The 26,540-nt window shown below is 45.2% G+C and overlaps 1 protein-coding gene across 1 annotated transcript in view; it reads left to right on the forward strand.

Moving 5' to 3' along the window:
- Window positions 1-25,983, forward strand: part of LOC306965125 (high affinity choline transporter 1-like) — a gene marked incomplete at both ends in the record, with an annotated part of 44,918 nt that extends 18,935 nt beyond the window's left edge. The window contains 7 exons of the mRNA XM_079559367.1: window positions 7,417-7,533; window positions 7,616-7,771; window positions 7,848-7,996; window positions 19,382-19,525; window positions 22,138-22,291; window positions 22,494-22,711; window positions 25,450-25,983. Coding sequence (XP_079415493.1) covers window positions 7,417-7,533; window positions 7,616-7,771; window positions 7,848-7,996; window positions 19,382-19,525; window positions 22,138-22,291; window positions 22,494-22,711; window positions 25,450-25,983 — 1,472 coding nt within the window. The remainder of the gene's footprint in view (window positions 1-7,416; window positions 7,534-7,615; window positions 7,772-7,847; window positions 7,997-19,381; window positions 19,526-22,137; window positions 22,292-22,493; window positions 22,712-25,449) is intronic.
- Window positions 25,984-26,540: the final 557 nt, after the last annotated feature.

Consider the following 26,540-nt stretch of genomic DNA (forward strand, 5'->3'; position numbering starts at 1 on the left):
AGCCAGGGCAAGTCCAGACTAGGTTGTCATAGTTACCGGAATTAAAACCATAACCAGGAAATCTACAGAAACCAGGCCAAGTCCAGACCAGGTTGCCATAGTTACCACAACCAAAATCAGATCCAGGCAAACCACAGAAACGGGCCAAGTCCAGACCAGGTTGCCATAGTTACCAGAATTCAATTCATAACCAGGTAAACCACAGAAGCCGAGCCAAGTCCAGACCAAGTTACCATAGTTACCAGAATGAAAACCATAACCAGGAAATCCACAGAAACCAGGCCAAGTCCAGACCAAGTTACCATAGTTACCAGAATTAAAACCATAACCAGGAAAACTGCAGAAGCCAGGCCAAGTCCAGACCAAGTTACCATAGTTACCGGAACCAAAACCAGATCCAGGAAAACTACAGAAGCCAGGCAGTCCAGACCGCATTTCCATAGTTACCGGATAATTTCAGGAGTTTCAAGTATTTCAGGAGTGGTGAGGGATTCAACAGTGTTAAGGATTATAGGATTTTCAAGGTTTCAACAGTTTCAAAGAATTCAGGAGTTTCAAGGTTTCAACAGTTTCAAAGAATTCAGGAGTTTCAAGGTTTCAACAGTTTCAAAGAATTCAGGAGTTTCAAGGTTTCAACAGTTTCAAGGTTTCAACAGTTTCAAGGTTTCAACAGTTTCAAGGTTTCAACAGTTTCAAAGTTTCAACAGTTTCAAGGATTTCAGGAGGTTCAAGGTGTCAACAGTTTTGAAGAGGACTTCAGGAGTTTCAATGTTTCAAATCTTTCAAGGACTTCAGGAGTTTCAAAGAAAGTATTTTAACAGTTTCAAGGCATTTTCAAGGATTTTTCAGGTGACTTCTGCATTAGATCTATTCCGCAGTCAATCGCAATTGCGCAGCAATTGCAAAATTTTCTAGTTAAATTTATTGCTATTTCTAGACTAATTGTTGGTCGTTTTAATTGGGTTTTTATGCTATTTTTACGTTTATATTATTATTAGTAATTTATTTTTAAACGTTTTATTATCTATTTATTTACACTTTTTTTACAGAACATATGATACTTATTTTTCAACAAACGCCTTTCTCTTTTCTGTCCCTAATTTTCCCTACTCTTTACTTACTGTATACTCTTTAACATTGTTCGAACGTTCAGTTACCTTTATCGTGCCCCACAAAATGCATTTAAAAAAACAGCACGGTATTTTGCTTTCTCTTCCAGTTTATTTTTTAAGTGCTCGGAAAAAAGCTTCTATTCTCACACTTCTTGTAGCTACTATGTTTAAAAAATCAGCACTTTATTCTATTCAAGTGTTTTCTTATTTTTCTTAAAAAAAGGTACAACTAGTTTATTCTATTAATTAATGACGAAAATGTATACGTAAAGTTCCTCTGTCATCCACCACACATTTTGTATTTTGAGCCAATATAACAGAATTTGTTACAACAGGTTTCTGTTTCTAACCTTCTTTTTGTTGTCGACCGTCGTGAATGGGTTGAGAAACTTTATCGGAGACTGGCGATGACCTTCTCTCTGAGAGCCGGGGGAAGGGGTGGGGCTGCGTCTGGACCGTCTTGTTGGGAGCCGGGGGATGGGATGGGGCTTCGGTTGGACCTTTGAGCCCTGTTTTCCTCCCGTGTGAGCGGAGGGAAGATGAGAGTTCTCTGTCCGCGTGTCGGACTGTTTGTAAAAAGTCCTCGGACAATTGTTGTATAAATATCACGTCGTAAAAGGTCACCAAAATTGTGGAAATTGGTCCTCGTTCAAGTATCTGCTCCAGTCCGAGACTTTAAAATGACTTGTCAGGAGAATTACTTCTTTCGAAGAGGTCTTTATTCAATCATAGCACAGGATACAAGTTAAAGCAACATGCACTCCAACAGATATCATCACTCGCGAGTCTGAGCATCGCCCCCAAACATTCTACTTTATACCCCAGGTACCTTACCCCCTAAACCAAACAGATCTGACTTTTCACCCAGACAGTACGTGCGGTTCCGAACCAAAACAAGTTTGCTCAGTCACTATTCATTAACTTTTTAAAGTCTGATGAACCTGGTGCTAGCACAGTCACCCCAGTTCATCAGACTTTTGAGCAGCCATTCGAGGCTACTCTACAACAACAGCTTATACAACCATGACAGAGCATTTAATTGACCTCTGGGAAGGTTCATACTTTCATACATAATTAATTTCTTCCATAGGTGTGATGTGTTTAGATTTACGCACCCTCATCAGGACCCTGGCAGCGCAGTTCTGAATGTACTGCAATCTCTGCAGGCTCCTGCCAGGGATCCCAATGAGGAGTGCATTACAGTAGTCGAGCCTGGAGGAGACAAAGGCTTGAACCAGCCTCTCTGCATCGGAAAGGGAGAGGGAGGGGCAGAGTTTGGAGATGTTGCGGAGGTGAAAGAATGCAGTCTTACAGATATGTTGGATGCGGGTGTTTAATGATAGGTGGTGTTCATTGTGACGCTGGGCCTTGGTGTGATCAGACAGCCTGGTGGTTGAAGTTGTTCTCTCTCCCTGCAGTGGAAGCTCTTACATGCAGTGCTGGCATCGTATCACACAGTGATGCAGCTGGTCAGGATGCTCGGGCCCCCCTGTAGAAGGTGAACATGATCGGGGGCCAGGACTCCGGCTCTTCTCAGTTTGCGAAATTGCTGCTGTCCTTTCTTGACCGTCGACAGCCCTGCTTATATTATCCAGTCTGTGGACAGTGTAGTCTAGCTTGATTTCCTAAGAGCGCACAATGATCTGTAAATAGGAACAGGCAGGGACAGGCAGCCAGAGTGGGTGAGTCACTGGTCTGGATGACAAAATAATGAAGCAATGTATCTACATTTGTGCCAAACTGTAACCACAGAAAACTGCCACAGGGTTTCCTGCTGTGCCACATCTGCAGGAGCTCCTTTTTTATGTATTTCATCCACCACAGTCATTGGCTGCATCATGGTGGTGAACGTCCTTGCGGTGATTGCCATGGTGTTCTTCAATGTGTCGTCCTATTTCTGTGTTCCAGAAACAAAACTGATCTGTCTCAGTCAGTGTAAGCGCCTCCCCCGTGCACTCTGCTAGACCTCTGTGGCCACTTTTTTCAAGGTTGCCATGATATTAAAATGCTCCGGTATCAATACCATTAGGACACCTTGTCTGAAGGTGTTTAAATGGTTGTTTTATATGGTATTTCTGCCAAAAAGTGCCTCCTCTCGCTCGGCCATCAGTTGCTGAACACAGCCCATCAGAGATTTTTTTCTAAAAGATTGATTGTTCTTTGCTTGTGGCACTATGGCATTGAGCCGACCAGGTGAACCAGTTACTTCCACGCTATCTGACTTGTGATAGCTGCTCAGTGAATCACTGTTTCCTGAAGTCACCCGCAGTGACGTTAAGCCATTGAGTGTGGGGCTTGGCTCGCAGCTGTCCCCCATCCTGCTGCCCAGGGACTGAACTGGAGAATGGCTTTGGTTAGATGGTCAGGAGATAAACAGAAAACATGACCAAAGCACTGGGTGCAACACTGCACAGCCGGACAGGACACTCTCTGCTGGCATGTGTGGGCACTTAGTACTTTGTTGAAGATCTGCTAGGGCCTTGCTATCACAGCCATCCAACGTTGGGCATGATATGTATCCTTTACATCCAATCAGATGATGCAAGCTGGTTAAGAATGCTTAATTTGTGCTACTAGATGTCTTTGTTGTTATCAACAAATGAAACATTAGATAGGCTCTCAATTGAGTCCTAGTCCAGTGTCTTCCAGACTCTGAAGGGTTTTCTTGGAGTCATCAACTTGGCAAAAAAAGGCATTAGTCTTAGTTATTTATTTAGTAAGACCATACCGCCTTTGTGATGCCCAATCCCGTCAGACCTTGGAAGCTAAGCATGGAAGGGCCTGGTCGGTACTTGGATGGGAGACCGTTTGGTAACGCCAGCAAGCCTAGCGAATGTAATGCGTGAGTGAGTGGTTGGTGGTGGTCGGAGGGGCCGATGGCGCAGACTGGCTGCCTTGCTTCTGTCAGTCTACCCCAGGGCAGCTGTGGCTACAATAGTAGCTTACCACCACCGAGTATGGAGTGAATGAATAGTGCAATGTAAAGCGTCTTTGAGTGTCAGAAAAGCGCTATATAAAACCAATGCATTATTATTATTATTATTTCTTTTCTCTTTTTTTTTTCATTCACTTTTAGGACGGTCACCTATAAAAAAAGAAGAAAGGGATAGTAGCAGTGTGGTATTAGTAGCTGCAGTAGTTGTGATAATAGCTGTCTTTTTCCACTACGTAAATAAAACGGCTAATGCTACAGCAGCTATCTAGTGATGCTAACGTAAACTTTAGACGATAATATCCAAATTGTTGTCTGGACGATATGCAAAATTAAGATATTGGATATTTCATAATTTGGACAATCTGACCCTTCCAAACACGTTTTTTTTTTCCCACCACAGTTTTTCGTTACCTTGTCCTTGTAGGTTGCCGTAGCGCGGCGTGAGCCAGGCGCCCCCTCCCCTGCGTAACACAGTCAGAACAACAACATGGCAGCGTGGAGCGATCACAGAGATAAAGAATCTAATCATATGAATGAAGTTTGCTACGTAGCTATAGTATGCTGTTTATATCCTGATCTCTTATGTCAGTGCCATCTGCTGGACACGTGTGGAATTCTTTTCCTTTTTAAATTGAAGCTGCCCCCTAGTGGCTGGAGTGAGCAAACTGTTTTTTTCTTTAAGAATCCATAACTCCGCACAGGAATGGGCTAGAGACTTACTTTTTTTTTGACACACTCAGGACTTCATGCTCCTCAAAGGGCCACATTAAATCATCTTGCGAACCTTGACATATGTGTGTTATACAAACGTTTCTTCACACTGGATGTAATTCAAAACATGCTAAATAGCGTTGTTAGCAAGGCTGAGATCAAACTGATGCAGTGGTGAAATTCACTCGCTGCTCTTTTCCACTGGGGAGCGCTATTGAGGTCTTCATCTCATATCTGTATTCAGACCACTCTGATCATCTCCAAGTTTACATGTCGTAATTACCACTCCGCGCGGTATTCCAAGGCAATATTAAAGAGGCTAGATGCAAGTTGCCCATTTTATACTCGCTACTGCCACCTCAGGTCATACGTGTAACTGCACTTCAAAGTAACACCTTTTTGAGTGACAGTGCAGGATTTTAGAGGTAGTTGTGGTGAACAGGTCTGAGCTCATTCTACACATTAGGACATGGCTGGAACATGTGGGGGAGGAAAATACATACCGTAAATTCTCTAATACTGGCCTGTATTCCATTAGCGGCCAGGTCTCTAATAGAGGCCGGGTTCGCGGCTGGCGGACGCAAATTAAAGCCGGTCTCTAAAACAGGCCGGGCCTATTATTAGAAACTATAGCGGTAGAAATATTCCCCATGTTAGGAATTTGTCTCATGCTTGTGTAAATGAAAACTCGCGTGCAGGAAGTAAACAAACGGGAACCCGCGCCGAGGGGGACACTGCGGAGGAGCTGATCCGAGCGTAACTTTGACACAGATTTAGGCACTTTTCAAACCGTCTGTGACTATATTTGGAAACAGGGCAAACAACAAATGTTGTGTGACCCTCCAGGGTTTTAATAAAGTCACCATCGCGTCTTCAAAGTGCGTCCAGCTGCTCCGTGTGCAGGTAAGTCCCACGCCTCAAAATACCTCATCAGCGCGAGCGTCTCGTCTTCTCTCGGGTTTGTCTCATGATCGATCACAAACACAAACGCGCCGTCTAAACTCGGCTTTACACAAGATAACTACAAATAATCCAGTCCGCGGTAAAAACGAAACAGAAACCTGCAGTGACATTGATGTCAAAGCTCCGCTAACAGCAACGAAACACTTCCGGTTGTCCCGACAAAATAAAAGGCGTCCCCTGTTCCAGCCGCTGGAAGAGTGTTTGCAATGTTAATTAATAAATGAACCTAATATTTTAGGTGCAAATGGACACAAATCCCGCTTTTCTTCATTTTCCTGGTCGTCCGTTTTGCTCAAATAGAAATAAAGGCCTGTCTCTAATTGTGGCCTGGTTCCAATAAAGGCCTGGTCCTAGATGCCCTTGAGTAAATAAAGGCCCCGGCCTATATTAGAGCATTTACGGTAGTTTTAAAGGAGCTATATCATGCTATTTTAGCCATTCCAAAGTTAAGTATAGGCATTTAAATGATATATTGTACCTCTACCACTATGGAGCACTCATTTTTGTGATAAATATAAGTGTTTTCTGGAGGTATTTTTCGAACCCGGAAGACACAACGCTTCGATTCAGTTAACTCCGCCCCCTCTCTCCGCACATATAACTTTACCGTAATATAAATAAACAGCAATAAGTGAAGTTACTTCACGATGCAGTTATACGGAGTTGACATCTGCAACACAGCTTCATAAATGGCTAACACACATGCTAATATGCTAACACACAAGCTAACCCGCGTTTGGATTGACTCACCGCTCTGGTCCATCGCTGTTTACATTGTGGGACTCGCGTTGGTTATAAAAGTTAATCCACTTTGATTCTGGCGAAGGTTCACAAACATCCATCAGTGACAGTCACAGAAAAACAATATTTTGGCTGATAGTCGCTGAATCCCGGAGAAAAAAACAGCTGAGTGGCCTCTTCCTGAAAAAGGTTGAATAAACTCCTCGTCCTCGTAGCCAAACGCGCTTCTTTTTCTCCATGACATTATCGTTAGTTAAGAATAAAGAACAGAGGTGTCCAGTTATAACGAGCTCCATCTTCACAGCTGCAGCGCAAACATGACGTCTGTTCAGACGCTCAGGGGTGTGTTTGTTTTGGCCACAGCTGACCTGGAAGCACCTCGGGCACATCCTTTTTTATTTTTTTTATTCTTTTTTTAATTTATTTTTTCTCTTTGTTTCTTTCTTACGACAGCAATAATGAAAACGCTGTTTTACAAATTAAAATCAGGCCGTAAGCATAGAATTAAGACATTACATTACAGACGTCGAGCACTTCCGTTCCGCTGTTACGACACAACTGAACACTCAGTCGTTCACCAGGAGAGGGAGGCGCAGCTGCTCAGAGAGCAGGATTCAGGAGGATTGCGGAGAGCTGCGTGAATGAAGCCACAAACCACTCTGGGGGTGTTTTTGATAAGGAAATAGCATAACAACATGGCTAAAAGCTCCAAAAAGTCGATTTTGCATGATATAGGACCTTTAACATTTTTAAACTCCGTATAGTCCCTTTAAGTCGGAACTTTACCAGTCGCCACTTTACCAGTCGCCACTTTACCGTTAGAGTTTCAAAAACAATCCCAGAAATCAGGTACACGGTAAATGGGTGCCCCTTAGAATCAAATCAAGCAAATACCTTGAATAGTTACAGTAAGTGTTTCAGGTGCAGCTCTGATTTCTATTGTTTTCCTTGCAGCAACATGGGTTGGAGGAGGTTTCATTGTCGGAACAACGGAAACGATTTACCGACCCTCCATGGGACTGACTATGGGTGTAATATTACTGATGGCCTACAGTACATCTTTTCTATTATGTAAGCACAACACTATATTTTTTTGGACCTGTGGTGTGTATGAAAACTAAATACTTCCTGTTTTATGTCTACACCATTGTAGGTGGATTTGTTTTTGCAAAGCCATTAAGAGACAGAAGATGTGTCACCATGATGGATCCCTTTCATTGGAAGTATGGGAAAGGACTTGCATCATGTTTCTGCATGGTCTCAGTTCTCCTTGATACGCTCAATTTGGCCTCAACATTAGTTGCTTTAGGTGATCGATCAAGTGCTTTAACATCTTCACCAAAACTGAACCAAATGTTAAGCTTCCATATTTGCCTGTTTGTCAGGAGCTACTGTCAAGGTGGTTCTAGACTTGCCTTATGGGGTGAGTATCTGGATCTCTGCTGCTGTGGCCATCACCTACACTCTGATGGGAGGACTCTACTCTGTCGCCTACACTGACATCATACAGCTGGTGCTCATCTTCGTCAGCCTGGTGAGGACTCAACTCTTCAACATTTCAAGTGGAATGTGTATGTAGATTTTCTCGGTCGCAAATTGCCCCAGAGGCTTCATATTTTAAGAAGACAGATTGTTTGGCGTGAGCACAAAAATAATGTTGTGGTTTTTTAATGCTGTTCTGGAAAGCTTAATCAGATATGGCATGGTTGCCTGGTTCGGCCCTCTTACTGTCATGTGTAAAACCAAAATTGAGAAATAGGTCCGAAATGTCCTCACTAGGCTAGCGGCAAAAGCACCATATTAACACAAGCAGGGGTTATCTTAAACCTCTCTCCAAGAACCATCTAAAAAAGCAACACCAGGACAAATAAACAAAAAAGCCCCAGCATCTCTAGACTGGGTACCATGTCATGGCCATATCAATGTGAAATCTGGTCTTCAAAAGATCAAAAACAAATCTTAAAGGGGGGGTATTATGCAAAATCGACTTTTTCAAGCTTTACATCATGTTATTAAGTCATTCCCTCATTAAAACCATGCCTGAAGTGTTGCCTTAGCACATTCACGTATTTTCGAGTAATCTGTAAAAACTCTGATGGCAGCCATTTTAGGGATAAAACGCCTGATTCCTTCAGGGAACGCCTCGACCTCCAGGATACGCCTCCGACCTTTCGTCACCAGCCGAGTAACCAACCACTGCTCCTCAGCAGAACCCCCTCCCCACAGTGTCTAGCCCTAAGATGTAAACAGAGTCATCATGGAGGATTAGCTTCATGTGTTGTGAACCGGAGCCACAGCAGACTTTTACAAAGACACACATCAGTGTTTCTGTTACCTAAACACCCAGGATTAAAACCGGTGACAAGAACACATTTATTTTAGTGTCTGGTTCTGCGCTGGGCCTTGATGATGCACAGAGCCTCCGGAGAAAGCTAATGCTAAGCTAAACCTCGAGTCATCACGTGAAAACGAGAAATATGCACACATAAAGTCAATAAAACCACCACACACATAAAGAACCGTTTAACAATGATCACACACGGAGCCTGGCTTGTTGAGTTGGAAGTTTATTGCTCACATTTCATCTACAATGGGTCATAGCCGAGTGGCTTTCTCCCGGAGCTAACAAGCTAGCCGCGACAAGCTAACGGGAAAATTCACTGAATACAAGCAGCATATTATGCACTAAAAACGCCACTAAAACAGGCAACTGCTTGAAGCAGCCTTTATGATGATCACACACGGAGCCTGGCTTGTTGATGTCGTAGTTTATTGCTCACATTTCATCTACAGTGAGTCGTAGCCGAGAGGTTTTCTCCCGGAGCTAAGGCACTATTAGCCGTGACAAGCTAACAACCTTCACCTTCACAACATTCATTGAAAACAGGCAGCATATTATGCACAAATAACGTCAATAAAGCAGCAACTACTCGAAGCAGCCTTTACGATGATCACACAATGAGCCTGGCTTTACACATTTGTGGTTTATTGCAGACTTTTCATCAACAATGAGCTGTAGTCGATTATAACAAGCTAACGGGTAACCTCGAAAAACCATTGTCCACCTGCACAGATAATGTCCGTCTTTGAATCGTATGGGCTCCTGCAGATCTTGGTGTTGTCCATGGGGGTATAGTTAGAGATCCATACGGCATGGCAGTTACAAAGAGATAGCCTCCAAACAGCAGTTATTTTTCAGGCAAGAGCCCCTTCCAAGCGTCCGGTGTGGAAGGTTCGTCTCCAAATAATATCCTGTGTGGCCATTGTTCACAAAGTGATAAACAGTAGCTCCTTTCCAACAATAAAAATTAAAATGCACCGATCGTAGTTTCAATACTGTGGAGAAAACGAGCGCAGTGTTGTGATGCCACAGACAGCGTGTGGAGGGGGCGTGTCTGAAAGGGTCAGGGAGCGTCTTAAAGAGACAGGGGCCTATTTCAAGTCATTTGCTACCGCCATTTTGAAAGAGCGATTTTATACAAGGCAGTTATTCTAATTTACTGCATTGACAGACCAACAGAAGGTTTCGTCATCATTGTAGTGTGCTATAGACTGGTGCTATGTGGCTGAAAAAAGCATAATACCCCCTCTTTAAGTGGTCAACACCACAGGTACCTGTAAAATGGTTTGAGAAACACTGAACTAAAATGTAAATCCCGCACTAGTATCAGACTCATCCATCCATCCATTTTCTTCCTCTTTATCCGGGGCCGGGTCGCGGGGGCAGCAGTCTCAGCAGAGATGCCCAAGCTTCCCGATCCACACACACCTCCTCCAGCTGTTCTGGGGGGACCCCGAGGCGACACCAGACCAGCTTGGAGACATAGTCCCACCACCGTGTCCTGGGTCTTCCACGAGGTCTTGTCCCACTAGGACATGCCTGGAACACCTCCCGCGGGAGGCGACCAGGAGGCATCTGGGACAGATGCCCGAGCCACCTCAGCTGGGTCCTTTCGACGTGAAGGAGCAGCGACTCTACTCCGAGCTCCTCCCGGGTAACTGAGCTCCTCACCCGATCTCGAAGGGTGCGCCCAGCCACCCTGCGAAGGACACTCATTTCGGCCGCTTGTATTCGCGATCTTTTCGGTCATTACCCAAATCTCATGACCATAGGTGAGAGTGGGAACGTAGATCGATCGGTAAATCGAGAGCTTTGCCCCGACTCAGCTCCCTCTTCACCACGACAGACCGATATAGCGACAGCATCAGTGCTGACGCCGCACTGATCCGTCTGTCTATCTCACCTCAGACCTGAAGAGGGGAAACCACCTTTTTCCGGTGGAGAACCATGGCCTCAGATTTGGAGGTGCTGATTCTCATCCCGGCCGCTACACACTCGGCTGCAAACCGACCCAGCTGAAGGTCCTGGTTCGTTGAAGCCATCAGAACAACATCATCCGCAAACAGCAGAGATGAGACTCTGAGGCTCCCAAACCGGACACCCTCCGGCCCCTGGCTGCGCCTAAAAATTCTGTCCATAAAAGTAATGAACAGAACCGGTGACAAAGGGCAGCCCTGGCGGAGACCAACACGCACCAGGAACAGGTCTGACTTACTGCCGGCAATGCGAACCAAGCTCCTGCTGCGGCCATACAGGGAACGGACGGCCCTTAGCAGAGGGCCCCGTTCCCCATACTCCCGGAGCACCCCCCACAGGGCACCACGAGGGACACGGTCGAACGCTTTCTCCAGATCCACAAAACACATGTGGACTGGTTGGGCGAACTCCCACGAACCCTCGAGCACCCGATGAAGGGTATAGAGCTGGTCCAGTGTGCCACGACCAGGACGAAAACCGCATTGTTCCTCCTGGATCCAAGGTTCGACCGGATCCTCCTCTCCAGCACCCTGGAGTAAACCTTACCGGGGAGGCTGAGGAGGGTGATCCCTCTGTAATTGGAACACACCCTCCGGTCCCCCTTCTGAAAGAGAGGGACCACCACCCCAGTCTGCCAATCCAGGGGCGCTGTCCCCGGACGCCACGCGATGTTGCAGAGACGTGTCAGCCACGACAGTCCTACAACATCCAGAGACTTAAGGTACTCAGGACGAATCTCACCCACCCCCGGAGCCTTGCCACCGAGGAGCTTTCTCACCACCTCAGTGACTTCAGCCCCGGTGATGGGCGAGCCCACCTCCGAGTCCCCAGCCTCTGCTTCCCCATCGGAAGACGTGACGGCGGGATTGAAGAGGTCCTCGAAGTACTCCTTCCACCGCCCGACGACATCCCCAGTCAAGTTCAGCAGCCCCCCACCCGCACTGTAAACAGTGTTGGTGAAGCACTGCTTCCCCCTCTTGAGGCGCCGGATGGTTTGCCAGAATCTCCTCGAGGTCGACCGATAGTCCTTCTCCATGGCTTCTCTGAACTCCTCCCAGACCCGGGTTTTTGCCTCTGCGACCGCACGAGCTGCAGCACGCTTGGCCTGCCAGTACCTCTCAGCTGCCTCCGGAGTCCCACAAGCCAACAAGGCCAGGTAGGACTCCTTCTTCAGCTTGATGGCATCCCTTACTTCCGGGCGCCACCAGCAGGTTCGGGGATTGCCGCCGCGACAGGCACCAGAGACCTTACGGCCACAACTACGAGCAGCCGCATCGACAATGGAGGAGGAGAACAGAGTCCACTCGGACTCCATGTCCCCAGCCTCCCTCGGAATCCGGGTGAAGTTCTTCCGGAGGTGGGAGTTGAAGACCCCACTGACAGAGGGATCCGCCAGACGTTCCCAGCAGACCCTCACAACATGTTTGGGCCTGCCAGGTTTGACCGGCTTCCTCCCCTGCCAGCGGATCCAGCTCACCACCAGGTGGTGATCAGTTGACAGCTCAGCCCCTCTCTTTACCCGAGTGTCCGAGACACGCGGCTGGAGATCAGATGACACAACTACAAAGTCGATCAACGACCTCCTGCCTAGGGTGTCCTGGTGCCACGTGCACTTGTGGACACCCTTGTGCTCAAACATGGTGTTTGTTATGGACAAACAGCAACTAGCACAGAAGTCCAATAACAGAACACCACTCGGGTTCAGATCGGGGAGGCCGTTCTTCCCAATCACTCCCTTCCAGGTCTCACTGTCCTTACCCACGTGGGCGTTGAAGTCCCCCAGTAGAACAATAGAGTCCCCAGTCGGAGCACCGTCTAGCGCTCCTCCCAGGGACTCCAAGAAGGCCGGGTACTCTGCACCGATGTTGGGCCTGTAGGCCGAGACAACGGTGAGAGACCTGTCCCCAACCCGAAGGCGTAGGGATGCGACCCTCTCGTCCACCGGGGTGAACTCCAACACGTGGCGGCTGAGCTGGGGGGATATGAGCAAACCCAGCCCAGCCCGCCGCCTCTCCCCGCGGGCAACTCCAGAAAAATGGAGAGTCCAGCCTCTCTCCAGGAGTTGGGATCCGGAACCCAAGCTGTGCATGGAGGTGAGCCCGACTATATCTAGCCGGTATCTCTCAACCTCCCGCACAAGCTTAGGCTCCTTCCCCCCCAGCGAAGTGACGTTCCATGTCCCGAACGCCAGAAGCTGTGCATGCGGACCAGGTCGTCGAGGCACCTGCCTCTGACTGCCACCCAGTCCTCTTCGCACCTGACCCCTACGGATCCCTCTGCGGGTGGTGGGTCCACAGGAGGGCGGGCCCACGTCGTCCCTTCGGGCTGTGCCCGGCCGGGCCCCGTGGGCAGAGGCCCGGCCACCAGACGCTCGCGTTCGGGCCCCAACCCCAGGTCTGGCTCCAGGGTGGGGCCCCGGCTGTGCCATGCCGGGCAACGTCACGGTCCTTGTTTGTTGTACGTCCATAAGAGTCTTTTGACATTCTTTTGAATATCAGACTCAACTAAATAAAATCCCACTCAAAGTCCATGAGTTTCCTTACAAGAGTGGAGACACAAGGATTCACTGTTTCATTCACACAGGATTCACACAGCCTCCCCACTTACTCTTTTTGTTCCACGTTCAGGGTTGATTCCAATCAAGCGCCTGCGAATAAAAGTACTGGCTTAGACAGGCAAGGCATCGATTGATTTAAATACAGTATATTTATGCATTTTATTATTTAACTAACCTTTGAATGAATTCCATTGTGCATTCTGATTCAAGCTGGTACTGTAGATTCAAATTATAATATAATGAAAAGACAGCAGCATTTTCCACTGCCAAATGCAGCTTCCCCCAGTGTCTCCTGAAACTGAAGACAGTTAGTTAGGTTGTTTGTTAGAAGAAAAGATAATGAAAGAAAGAAAGAAAGAAAGAAAGAAAGAAAGAAAGAAAGAAAGAAAGAAAGAAAGAAAGAAAGAAAGAAAGAAAGAAGCAAAGAAAGAAAGAAGGAAAGAAAGAATGGAAGAAAAGAAAGAAGGTAAGAAAGTAAGAAAGAAAGAAAGAAAGAAAGAAAGAAGGTCTGTCTGTCTGTCTGTCTGTCTGTCTGTCTGTCTGTCTGTCTGTCTGCCTTATACCTTATACCTAAAATGCTTAATCCTTCAGTTCAACTCAGGATAGGTAAACTACTTGTCAATTTTCACAAATCTGATGAGACAAAGCCTTTGAATAGGTCATGACCCATACATGGAGGCAGTCTCAGCTTGCATACATGATAACAAGACAGCATACTAAAGACGGAGTCAAATTTTACTCCACCACTTTGATCTATGCCTTGTTCAATGAATGTGATCTCGGTAGGACTCTATTGTACGATCTGGAGCCTTGCTGAGAGGTCATCAGAAAAGGTGTGTCTGTTGATTGACAGACCCCAGGTTGTCACCAGCAATAGCGAGAAGTACTCCTTTACAAACTTGTTCATTGGCTAACACCATGTTATTGTCCTCAATGTCTTTCAAATCTTTCACCAAATGTCTAAAAATTACATCTTGACCAAAAAAGCGCACAGCCTTAACCTCACAGAAAGCACTCGAACTACCAGCAGTGGCAAGACTGCTGGGGAGAATTAGACGTGTTACTGGATTCCTCAGAGGCAGTACCACAGCAAGTCACCAACTACAGCTCAAACAAGTCCAACTGGAGCAACTAAAGCATAGATCGATGATAGACACTCGATGGAATAGCTCCTATGACATGACTGAGAGGTTTTTAGAGCAGCAACCAGCTGTCTGTGCAGCACTTTATTCACATGAAGTGCGAAAGAATGAAAAGGAAGTATTCACACTGAGTGAGACAGAGGAGTAGGGATGGGCACCGTTAAACGGTTCCTACTTGGAACCGACCGAAAAGCTCCGGTCAGGGGCGGTATCGAAAAATTTGAATTCTTTCGGTGCCAACTTTCGGTTCTTTTTCTCTCCAGACGTCAATATGTGACCCGCAGTGAGTCTTAAAAAAAGCTACATGAACGTGTGCGCAGATACTGACCCGCTTCAGCGCAAATGGAGCGAAGCAAAGATATATTTTATAGATGTAACTTATAGCGAAGCAAAACTTGCTAAACTTTTGTAATAGAGATGACAAAGCCGCGGTCTGCATCAGGACTGAGCCAGGACGTAGACTACACCGGTTGTAAGACCCAGAGCTAAACAAAACCAGTTATAAACCAGGACTTGACCAGGACTGAATAAGAAACTGGAGTTTTTAGTCAAAGTGAAAAGCAAAAGAGAGCAGTGACAATAAGAAAGACGTCTTTACCTTTAGTGACAGACCCACGGAGGCTGAGCTTACGTGCTGTTGTTTACAACTGCGGCTGCAGCGAGAGGAATATCCAAGATGGTTTGTTGAAAGCGAGCGCTCACTCTGTATTACATTGTTGGTCCAGTTTTGGTAAATTGTTAGTGGCAGAGTGAGCGCTCACACCATGCAAGGATCTTTGAGTGTGAAGTTGCTTTCGCTTCGTCGAACAGCGCAGTGTGTTTAGAAAAGTTTATCTGAAAGAAACCAATACCTGATGTGGATGTGGATCTGTCCTGTCTCTGCAGCTTAAAGGAATAGGCCACCGTTTTTACATACTGAGATATTTTCTTACCTCACTTTAGACGTGTTAATATATCCCCGTCTGGTCTTTGTCCGTGCGCTCTGTCACGCATGCGAAGTATATTTACACAGAAATGTAGCATGTCGATTTTATAAGCAGATAAAAAGGGGCACTATATTGTGAGGCGTAATGATACGAGGAGCAAAACGTCCGCGCAGTAACTCCTAAAGGTTATTGCCGGAAGTGAGCGGGGGAAGTCTTTGAGAGTTACTGCGCGGACGTTTTGCTCCTCGTATCCTTACGCCTCTTTTTATAGTACCCCTTTTTATCTGCTTATAAAATCGACATGTTACATTTCTGTGTAAATATACTTCGCATGAAAACACTTCACGTAACTTTATTTAAATAGGGAACACGTGGAAGAGCTTGGTAGCTTCTATCGTGAGCTTTTTTGGAGCTATATGACATGTGGGAGAGGCTGCGTATGTGCTCCGTTTGCCTGGCAGAGCGCACGGACAAAGACCAGACGGGTATATATTAACTCGACTAAGGTTAGGTAAAAACATATCTCAGTATGTAAAAACGGTGGCCTATTCCTTTAAGGTAATAACGTCCTTTCTTTCTTTTTATCTCTGCTTAAGTGGAAATTGTGCTCAAAACACGAAGTCACAGGTGACGCTGCTGCTCCTGTGTAGCTTTTGCTGTGCTGTTTTAGGATTTTTTCCTGAACTATACTTTTTTATACACGTTATTTTTATTGAATTAAAATAACATAGGTATCGAAAAAAGTACCGTTAAGGCACCGGAACCGAAAAGCAGGTATCATTAAAGTACTTGGTATCGAAAAAAAACGAACGGTACCCATCCCTACAGAGGAGGTACTCAAAGCACTGAAGCCAATGAAAGATGCTACATTAGTGATGTCTGAGTGACATGACACTGAAACAAAAACTTATGAAGAAGCAGCTGAAGTGGAGATGAGGTGAAGATGGTCAGGATGGAGTCCCCTTTGCTGCTGAATGGTGATCCTCTCACTTGGTGGAGAGAACATGAGGGAGCCTATCCTCATATTTCCGATTCCTCTGCATCCCAGGCACAAGCGTCTCTGCAGAGCGAGTCTTTTCCACTGCAGGAGACATTGTAACTGCACAAAGAAGTGCGCTGAAACCTGGGCATGTTGAGCAGCTTGTGTTTCTTCAAAAAAATCTTAAAAGAAACCAACTTTCTGCATTTATTTGTTCTAGGCATATACCTCAGTTAAATTGCACTAAAGCCATATTGCACAAAGTCAAAGCCATGTTGCACTAAAGTCAAAGTTATTTAAAAAGCTGCAATAATCGTCTTATACTGTATATATCATACTGACATATCGTATCGTGACCTATGTATCGGGATACGTATCATATCGCCAGGCAATATTTTATTCGTTGATTGTCTATGATGCCGGTAAATATGGGTTTTTAAAGTTTTATATTTTCTGTATTTCATTTTGCAATCAACCACACAACAGTGCAACAGCACATTTGTCTTATATGTCTGATATATTGCATTGATGTGTCCGCAAATATTACATGTAGACAACATTGTCTTTCTCAAGAATGAGGTGACAAAAACATGGGAGTACTTACAAAGAGGTTTTGTAAGTTGTAAAAGTTGTGAAATTCGGATCTGTGAAGAAAACAAATGAAATAATTAAGAACATATAGTCCACAAAAAGGTAAGGGAAAGGGGGCATGCTTTGGCTGTCAGAGTCAGTTTTACTCAGACCTACTCAGACTCAGCACACAGCTCCGAGTTCAGAACAGTGGCTCTCAGACACCACATGTGCAGTGTGTTTGGCCCTGAGCTGCTACACCGGGACAACAACAAAGTGACGCTACGCGCAACAAAATCTGTGCAGCAAGGAGCTCACACGAACGAGAGAAAGAAGCGATAAAAACGCACACAGCAGCATTTATCTGTCAAAGAATGGCCAGTTTCCTAAAATAATTTAATTACAGGGAAAAAGAGACTCAGTAGGAGGGTGGTCGCTGTAGTCTGATCGAAATGAGAGGCGAACGAGAGGGGAAATACCACCCACGTCACAGGGATGGCAGAGCATCTGTGTGTCTTCCTCTGAAAGGCTCTATGAGAAAAACTTGAAGCGTTAGCTAAAGATATCACACGCTCATCAGATTGGTCCTGTCGCCGTCACAAAGAAATGTAAAAACACATGAAGGTTGTGAAGCCCTGTGCTGCTTCTTGTGTAATCTTTGTAAAACAATACTTACCGAGAAATTGCAGATGAAAATGGAGGAAAAATTGAGACGTTGTCCTCACGTAGAGGTTGCTCAGCAAAAAAAATTCCCAGCATTCCAAAAATATAACATGGTAATGTTAAATTTAGATAATTACAAAGTGAATTAACAGCATGATAGAGTTTTTTTGTAATTACATTATAACTGTGGTAAAAATACACCACTGGATGTATTTGAACCAAACTATGATTAAATGTGCATGTTACATAAAAAAAAAAAAAGGTTCATGTTGAAAATTTACAGAAATTTGTTACAGTGCAGGCAAAAAACATTCTGGAAAAACCTTCTCATGTGCTCTTTAGTGAATATGAGCTTCTACTAGCAGGGAAACGATATCAGGCTGTAAAAGCCACAAGCAACCGATACAAACACTCTTTTGTTCCTGTATCGGTTCTCTTCTTTACAAGTGCAGATAGCACTTTTGTGTTTGGACTTGTTCTCTTCATTGCCTCGATGAAACTTTGGGCAACATTGCGGTCTAAATGTGCAACACATTCTTTTGTACTGTCTTTGTTTATGGAACAGTCATACTCCATTGTTGAAATGATGCCAAATGGGCTGAGCTGTTGTACTGTACTGTACTGAATGTACTGTCATATTGTTATTACAGGAACCACATAGCACGGCAAGTCCCAGACAGATGTCTGTACGCAGATGGACAATAAAGTTTAACCTTAAAGGAATAGTTCACCGTTTTTCCATACTGAGATATGTTCTTACCTGAGCTTAGACAAGTTCATACGTACCTGTCTGGTCTTTGTAGCTTCCAACTTCACCCCCGTTTGGAGCATACATTGGGAGAGGCCAAATGCTAACAACATCGTGACTTAGGGCACGCAAAAAGACCAGACAGGTACGCATCAACTCGTCTAAGCTCAGGTAAGAACATATCTCAGTATGGAAAAACTGTGAACTATTCTTTACCTTAATATTCTAATAGAGCAACCAGTTTATTGTAACACTCATCATGGCCTAAAGAACCTCAGCTTCTGTTCTGAGGGAAACTTATGCAGAGAAATGCATGGGAGTTGTTAGAGCCCCCCTCACACTCATTCATTCTGGCCTATTGTACATGTTTTTAGTGGTAGGGGAAACCAGAGGAAACATGCATTTCCACACAGAAAGGTCCCCTCTGAACAGGGATCAAACCTGGGACCTTCTAGCTTTGAAGCACTAACCGCGCTAACTGCTATGCCACCATGCCGGATTCCTGGTGGCTACACAATCTTGCATCTTTGACTTTGTTTTTGTTGTGAATAGCTAAAAACAGCCTTTCAGTTTTACAGTTTGTTGTTTGAAACTGTGAAGAAGAGCAATATAGTAAAAAAAAACCTCACATGCATAATAATTACGCACGTACTATAAGAGGCGTTGATGTCCTTTTTTGGCCAGCGATGTTGTGTTTGTGGACCAGGATTAATGCACGCCAAGGAGATTTTCCGTTCTTCCAATACTTGAAATACCTGAAAACCACATTTAAACGGCACAGTGGCATAGCAGTTAGTGATCTCACAGTAATTACCAGTCTGGGTGAGGCCTGTCTGTGTGGACTTTGCATGGGTACTCTGGTTTGACACATGGAAGGCTATAAACATGTACCATAGTTTCTGAAACTTAGATGCCAAATGTTCCTGGGAAATCTTAACTTTTCTGCTTACATAAGTGCCAAGTCCCCAAAAATAATACTAATTGTGAATTTATTTGGAGTGTGTCTTGTTTGGCAGTGGCTCTGCGTTCCCTTTGTGCTGATGAACCCTCACACCGTCAGCATCGGCGAGACTCTGATGAACAACACTCTGCACACTCCCTGGATCGGTGCACCGAACACGGAGAAGATATGGCTTTTGATTGACGATTTCTTACTCATGGTGAGTCATCTTTTTATATATTTACAAATGTAAATAATACATTTTAACGACATCTTCAATGAAGGTATTCGAGTCGTCTTCTGTACTCAGTGGTTGGAGTCTCGAACGTTTCGCCTCTCATCCAAAAGGTTTCATCAGCGAACAAAGGTTCTGATCAACTCGCAGCCTAGATAAAGACAAAAGGGGAGGAGTTGGGGTAGGCCCGGCTCCCCCCCAGAAACTACCGGTACTCTTACCTGTGAGTAAACACCTTTGAAGTAGAGTGTCTCTAACCACCTGCTCACTCCAGAGTATGGATGTGTCCTGAGCTCTTCAAAGCTGATCACTGTTAATTACCTGCCTATTGTTCTGTAGCTGGATGATGTGCCGTCTAATTGGACTGGCAGTGAACGGCTGTCGGCGAAGGAGATTGGAGTAAAGTGGAGAAAGATGAAATCTGAGACCACCATTCCGGTTAATGGAGGGATTTTCTTTCTTGACAAAAATAGCTTCTTTTACTCAGAGCCGGTGCTGGCCCTTCTGGGGCCCTAAGCAAAAATCCACACGGGGGCCCTACAGTAGCTATTCGATGAAGAGAGAATCCATTTATGGTCAAAACAGTTCCACTGTTCCAGGGCAGAAGCAGAACATACAGACCTCAATTCAGGCCCTGCCCCCTGTGTGAGAGCCACTAACCACTAAGCCACTGTGAGACTGGTATTTAGGACGACTACTAGTCTATTTCCCTTTTTAAAATAGTAAATGGAAAATGGTCCCATTCTCTCACCTCTGGTCCCTGACCCACAGATTGGGAACCGCTGATTTAAAACTAACTGAAACCTGCTCCTGGCGGTTGTTTCTGTCTGAGCACTGAGAATTAGTCTGTGAGTCGCCCAATTCGTTTTAGACTGTGCACATTCAGAGAACAGAGTTACTGTAAGTTACTGTGCTCATGAGAACCATGTGGATTCAACTCAACAAAAAGGCCACGGAGAACGGCTTTACTCTCGTCTACTCGCCAAACTGCTGTCCTGATGCCCCAGACTCACCAGCACAATAAGAAGAGAGTTCAACCTCTTAACTCCCGCCTGAACCGAGAGCATTTTCTCCAGTTCAGCTTTACCCAAATCCTGTAGGCCAGTGTAACACCTCATTTGAAAGCTAAGACCTACAAAACTAAATTGATCTTTTTCCTCACGTCATCAGATTTTTTTTCATCCTTGTTTTCGTTTCAGTTTTATTGCTATTTTCACACCTTTTTTCCAGAGCCTTTTGGATTGGGGTTAAGCTGGAGAAAATGTGCTCGGTTCAGGTGGGAGTTAAGGGGTTAAATGAGAGAGAGGCCCAGAGTTGCAGCCCAGAGTCCGCGCAGAGAAAACATGAGAGCAGCGCTCGGGACATGGGTGACATGATGCAGCCGCGGAGGAGCCGAGTATGAGGCGAAGCACCGGGAAACAGACGGCCGGGCGGGGACACGAGCGGAGAAGCACTCGCGCTTTGGAAGAGACAGGGGGAAGGCGGTCGGTCTCTCCTGCTCATTCACTTCACCAGACTACTCCGTGTTGATGTTATATGTGGCGAAGTAGGCGGAGAGTGAGTGCGCGCTGGAAGAGTCTGTCCCCGTAACAACGCGTTGATCAATCAGTGAAACAACACCGTAGTTTGACTGAGATGCGGGGCCCTTGCAGCCGCGGGGGCCCTACGCACCTTACTTAGTCTGCGTATAGGAAGAACCGGCTCTTCTTTTACTCCTCGTTCAAACCAACTTTCTACTTTTGCTAAGATTTCTCCGTCCTCAAAGGAGTGGTTAGAGGCTTTGAGCTGGAGGTGCACAGCCGACTGGGGGCTAAAGAGGTTCCCACCAGTGCAGAGGGCAAGACCAAAGAGGAGCAACACATCCAGAGAGCTCTCAGGCTGTGGGTATCCTAACTGGTCTTTCACTAAAGCACAGAGGGCAAGAAGACCCAAAGAACAGATCACAGAGCCCAGAAGAAAGGGAGTAGCGGTGCCGTATGTAGCTGGGGTCTCAGAGATACATCAGAAAATCTTTAGGCAGCACAGGATTCCAGTGTACCACAAACCTGTGGATACTCTGAGACAAAAACTAGTTCATCCCAAAGAAAAAACACCGAGCCACAAACAAAGCAATTTGGTTTATTATATTAGATGCAAAGAAGAAGAGTGCAAAGAACATTATATTGGAGAAACAAAACAAGTACTACAGAAGAGACTTTATCAACACCGAAGAGAAAGCACTAGCGGCCCCCAGTCAGCTGTGCATCTCCACCTCAAAGCCTCCAACCACTCCTTTGAGGACGGAGAGGTCATAATCTTAGCAAAAGTAGAAAGTTGGTTTGAACGAGGAGTAAAAGAAGCTATTTTTGTCAAGAAAGAAAATCCCTCCTTGAACCGGAAACCGGGCCTACCCCAACTCCTCCCTTTTGGTCTTTATCTAGGCTGTGAGCTGAACAGAACCCTAGTTCGCTGACAAAGCCTTTTGGATGAGAGGCGAAACGTTCGAGACATCAACCACTGAGTACAGAAGACGGCTCGAATACCTTCATTGAAGATGGACAACTCCTGCACGACTGAAAGCTTACACTGACATTTTAATGACATTTTTATTTCCTCAGTCTGTTGGAAGCATGGCATTCCAGTGTTTGCATCAGAGAACCCTGTCAGCCTCCTCCACCAAAACAGCAAAGGTCACCTGCTGTGTCGCCTCTATCCTCATACTGATATTTGGCATCCCACCTGTTTTGTTTGGAGCAGCCGCCTCTTCCACTGGTATGATCTTGGCTGTTTTGAAGCCAAGCTTCAAATTTCTCTCTGATGCCAGGAAAATAAAGGAAAGAGCAGAAAATTAGGGTCAGGGTTTGTTGTCAATTCTTATTTGTTGCGTTTAACATTACAAAAAGCTGACTGTGCTCAAGGCCTCCCAAAAACCATACGAATAAAGGTCAATCAATCATCCTTGTTTCTCCCCCAGACTGGAACCAGACGTCCTACGGCTCTCCCTCTCCTTATGAACGAGGAGAAGCCGCTCATGTGCTGCCCATCATGATGCAGTACCTCACTCCGTCTTACATCTCCATCATCGGGATTGGATCTGTGGCGGCTGCCGTCATGTCCTCCGCAGACTCCACACTTATGTCTGCAGCCTCGGTCTTCTCTGCCAATGTGTACAAGAACATCATAAGGCCTCAGGTGAGAAAAAGTGCATTACAAATCAGCGGCAGCGCCCTTTTGACTGTAAGGGAAGCTTTGAATGAATACAATTAATTTTATTTTGCAAATGTGGGTATAAAATGACTTATACCATGGTCTGGGTGAATACTCGATTCTGATTGGCTGGTGGGTGCTAACAAGCGTGCATTATTTTGGTATAACCACACACGTAGTCCGGTAGTTAAATCACTGGGATATCACTCCGCTGTGGGCATCGCCATAGCAACGCATGACACAGCTGAATCAGATAAACACGTAATTAGTGACTGACAGGAACGTATGAGATGGATTTTGTTTAATTTCAACGTTTTTGGCCAAAACAAAATGTTTGATAAATGGGAAGTAGAGGAGAGTGAGCAGCTAGGTTAGCCAACTGTTAATAAAATATGAGCTTTCCATTTCTATTGAAAACGGTTAAGGCACTATTCATGATGTTCAGGCGTACATAAAATGATCTCTGCATTTAAACATATTTGGCTGGATTAGTAAAGTCAATCATAAAAGTTTCAGTTCGTGGGGCTCAGGTGTAAGCGGACTCCACCACAGCTGTTTCCATAAACAGTTGAGCTGGTTGAGCTAGCTAGCTAGCTTCAGGTTAAACAGCGTAAAAGTGAAATAACTCCTGCCCACGAGTGCCGCACATCGGTGTTTACTTCCACGGAAAAGTGCCGGGTTAGTCCTGTTGTGTTGTGATTCTGGCGATGCAGCGTGTGCTTATGTTGTTTCGTTGCGCCTGACTGAGATCCTCGTAATAGCTGCGGAGAATGACTCGCTCTGAGACGAGCCTTCAGTGACCGGCTAATAACCAACATAAAATAGTCCCGGTGGTCTGGCATATTTAGTGACTTTAGTAAATGAAACAAATATTTATTATAAATGTTACGTTTGTGGGACCATGGTATAAGCGGATTAAACAACTCGGAGCCGTGCATCAGACGGTTATAATGCACTTCGCGGAGTAACACCACTCCGCTGCGCGTCGTGGTGTTCTTGACTCCGCGTCGTGCATTATAACCGTTGAATGCACGGCTCCTCGTTGTTTAATCCTTACATAATAAATCCACTATCTGTCTTCAATGTTGTGAGAATGTCAGTTGCTAATCAGGTGTTTCAGTGTGATCTTCCCATAGATATAATGTTATATATATGTATATATAACATTATATATATATAATGTTATATATATATATATATATACATATGTATATGTATATGTATATACTATATAATAAAGATGAGTGGGTCCCATTCAGCCCCATTCATTGAAAAAGGTTCCCGAGTCCTGTGTGAACCTTAATGGCCGCTTCCATAAAAGGGCGAGGCGAGAATCCTTTTGCCCACCCTGTGAGTGCCCGGGTGAGCGGGGCCTCCACACGGAGCCAGTCAATGTACTGAAAATGCTTCCAACTGTCAGGCTGATAAACAAAAACCAGTGTGGTTAAAAATAGCGATTTTTAGAAAAAGAAAAACTCTTGGCTTGGCTTTTAAGCAATTCTTGGGATGTTTGAAGTCCCATTAGAATCAATGCTCCCAAGTGTCTCTTGGAGTCACCCCTGGCCACCAGGCAGTGGTATTACAGCAATGTCAGCTCCCCACCATAAGGACCATACGTGTTCCTTGCCCATTGGGGGGGGCTTTGACTGACAGCTTCGGCTACTCCTGCTCTGTGTCTGTGAGAGCAGCATTAGCATTAGCATTATTTGGTGTCACTGTGAAGCTCTGTTGGCACCACCATGACAGGGATGGACTTTATTTCAGTCAACGTTTTTTTTCAAAGCTTTCAAAAGAATGTACTTTTGTAGCATAAAAGACTTGTGTGGTGAGTGGAAAATGTTTTCTGGTGTTAGCTCCTCCTGCTTTAGCAGCTGTTTGCCACATACAGATCCATCATTCACTCACCACACTACCGCCGTAGCGCAGCGGTTAGCGCTCTCGCTAGAAGGTCCGGGTTCGATTCCCACCAGGCCGAGGCCTTTCTGTGTGGAGTTTGCATGTTCTCCCTGTGCCTGTGTAGGTTTCCTCCGGGTACTCTGGTTTTCCTACCACAAAAAACATGTACAATAGGCGAGGACGAATGATGTGTGTGAGTGAATGTGTGGTGGTGGTCAGAGGGACCGTTTGCGCAGACGTGTGCAGTCGCGACAGCGCTTCTGTCAGTCTCCCCCAGGGGAAACTGAAGCTACAAACGTAGTTTACCACTATGGCGTCAACGTACAATTGTCTCATGTAAAGTGCTTTGTGACTGTGTCTGTGAAAGGCACTATAGAAATAAAGATCTTCTTCTTCATCATACACACAAACACAACAGCTCAGAGTTTGCCCCAATTTGGACCTGGTTAAGTCCAAGTTTTGCATCATTTCAAATTGTTAGCGCTGTAGCGACTGTTTGGACTTGTTGCTGATGTAGGAATACTATGCTCGACTTGTTTGTTGTTGAATTTTCACATTTTCATTTGAACTACATGTGTGTATAAATGCAGAGGACAATGGTTGGTACAGGCTTATGCAGATCCATGATCATAAATATAAAATATCATGAGCTTCCCTTGTTAGAAAAAACACACTGTTACAAATAGACAAAACACAAACATAAAAAAATAAGGTGCAAATATCCCAGTGAAAGTTCGTTCTCTTCATGAACAAGTTATTTTTGAGGATAGTGATTAAGATGTGTTAAATCCCACTTAAACTTTCTGCTTTTCCCCCCGTTTTTCTAGGCGTCAGAGAGGGAGATCCAGTGGGTGATCCGCGCCTCGGTGGTTGTCGCCGGCATAAGTGGCACATCGTTAACCATGTTAAAAAACAGCGGCATATTGTTTTGGTTTCTCTCGGCAGATATCGGCTACATTGTAGTATTCCCCCAGTTCCTCTGCGTCCTCTTTTTCAACATCTCAAACGGTTACGGCGCTGTTATGGGCTTCCTGGTGGGCTTCCCTTTACGCCTGCTGTGTGGAGAGCCGTTAATAGGGTTGGCTCCTGCCCTGCACCTCCCAGGATGCACTCTGAAGGATGGTGTTTACGTCCAGCACTCGCCCATTAAAACCATCTGCATGCTGGCCACTCTGACTTCAGTGTTGCTGTTCTCCTACCTGGGGTCAAGGCTCTTCAACAAAGGCCTGCTTCCTGAGAGGTGGGATGTGTTTAAAGTGAAAGCTCAAGCATTACCGTTGAATAAAACAGCCAGCGGGCAAGAGGATGTGGCTGTGACTAATGGTGATTGCCAAATGGAGACTTTGGAACCAATGATTTGAACCTGATCAACTCTGACAGCACTAGATCAAGGCTCCACACCACGTTCCAAATTATTATGCAAACTGTATTTCAGTGCCATGAAGGTAAAAAATATATATATTTCATATTTTCATGGATGGTAGTAGTAATATGGGGCTTCTTTTCTTTGTTATGCTATTTTTTTCTTTGTTATGCTAATTATGTGTAAACAAAATATCGTAATAAAATTATTCCACACCTCCCCAACCCACATGGTGTCCTTGACGTGATGGCGCCACTGCAGGTGCATGGGCAAACCGGTTCACGCCTCTGCAGACCCCTCTCCCCTCTCACCTCCCCTCCCCTGCTGCAAAAAGCATGTGTCCCAATGGATGTAACGACAATTTGGCTGACGGTGTTGTGTGTGACAAACTGTTTTTAAAAGTTTACTTTTTAAAGTAACATTAAACAGCTATGCTTTAAGAGCTAAGCTGCAATGTTTTATTTTTATTAGTCTTAACTTAGTTATACTATCTAGTTTTGGCTATTCCCAAGTCATTTTGATTGTTAGTTTGTATTTACTTATGTAATGTTTCTA

The sequence above is a fragment of the Gobius niger genome (genome assembly GCF_951799975.1).
Source record: "Gobius niger genome assembly, chromosome: 7".
NCBI classification, from domain to species: Eukaryota; Metazoa; Chordata; class Actinopteri; order Gobiiformes; family Gobiidae; genus Gobius; species Gobius niger.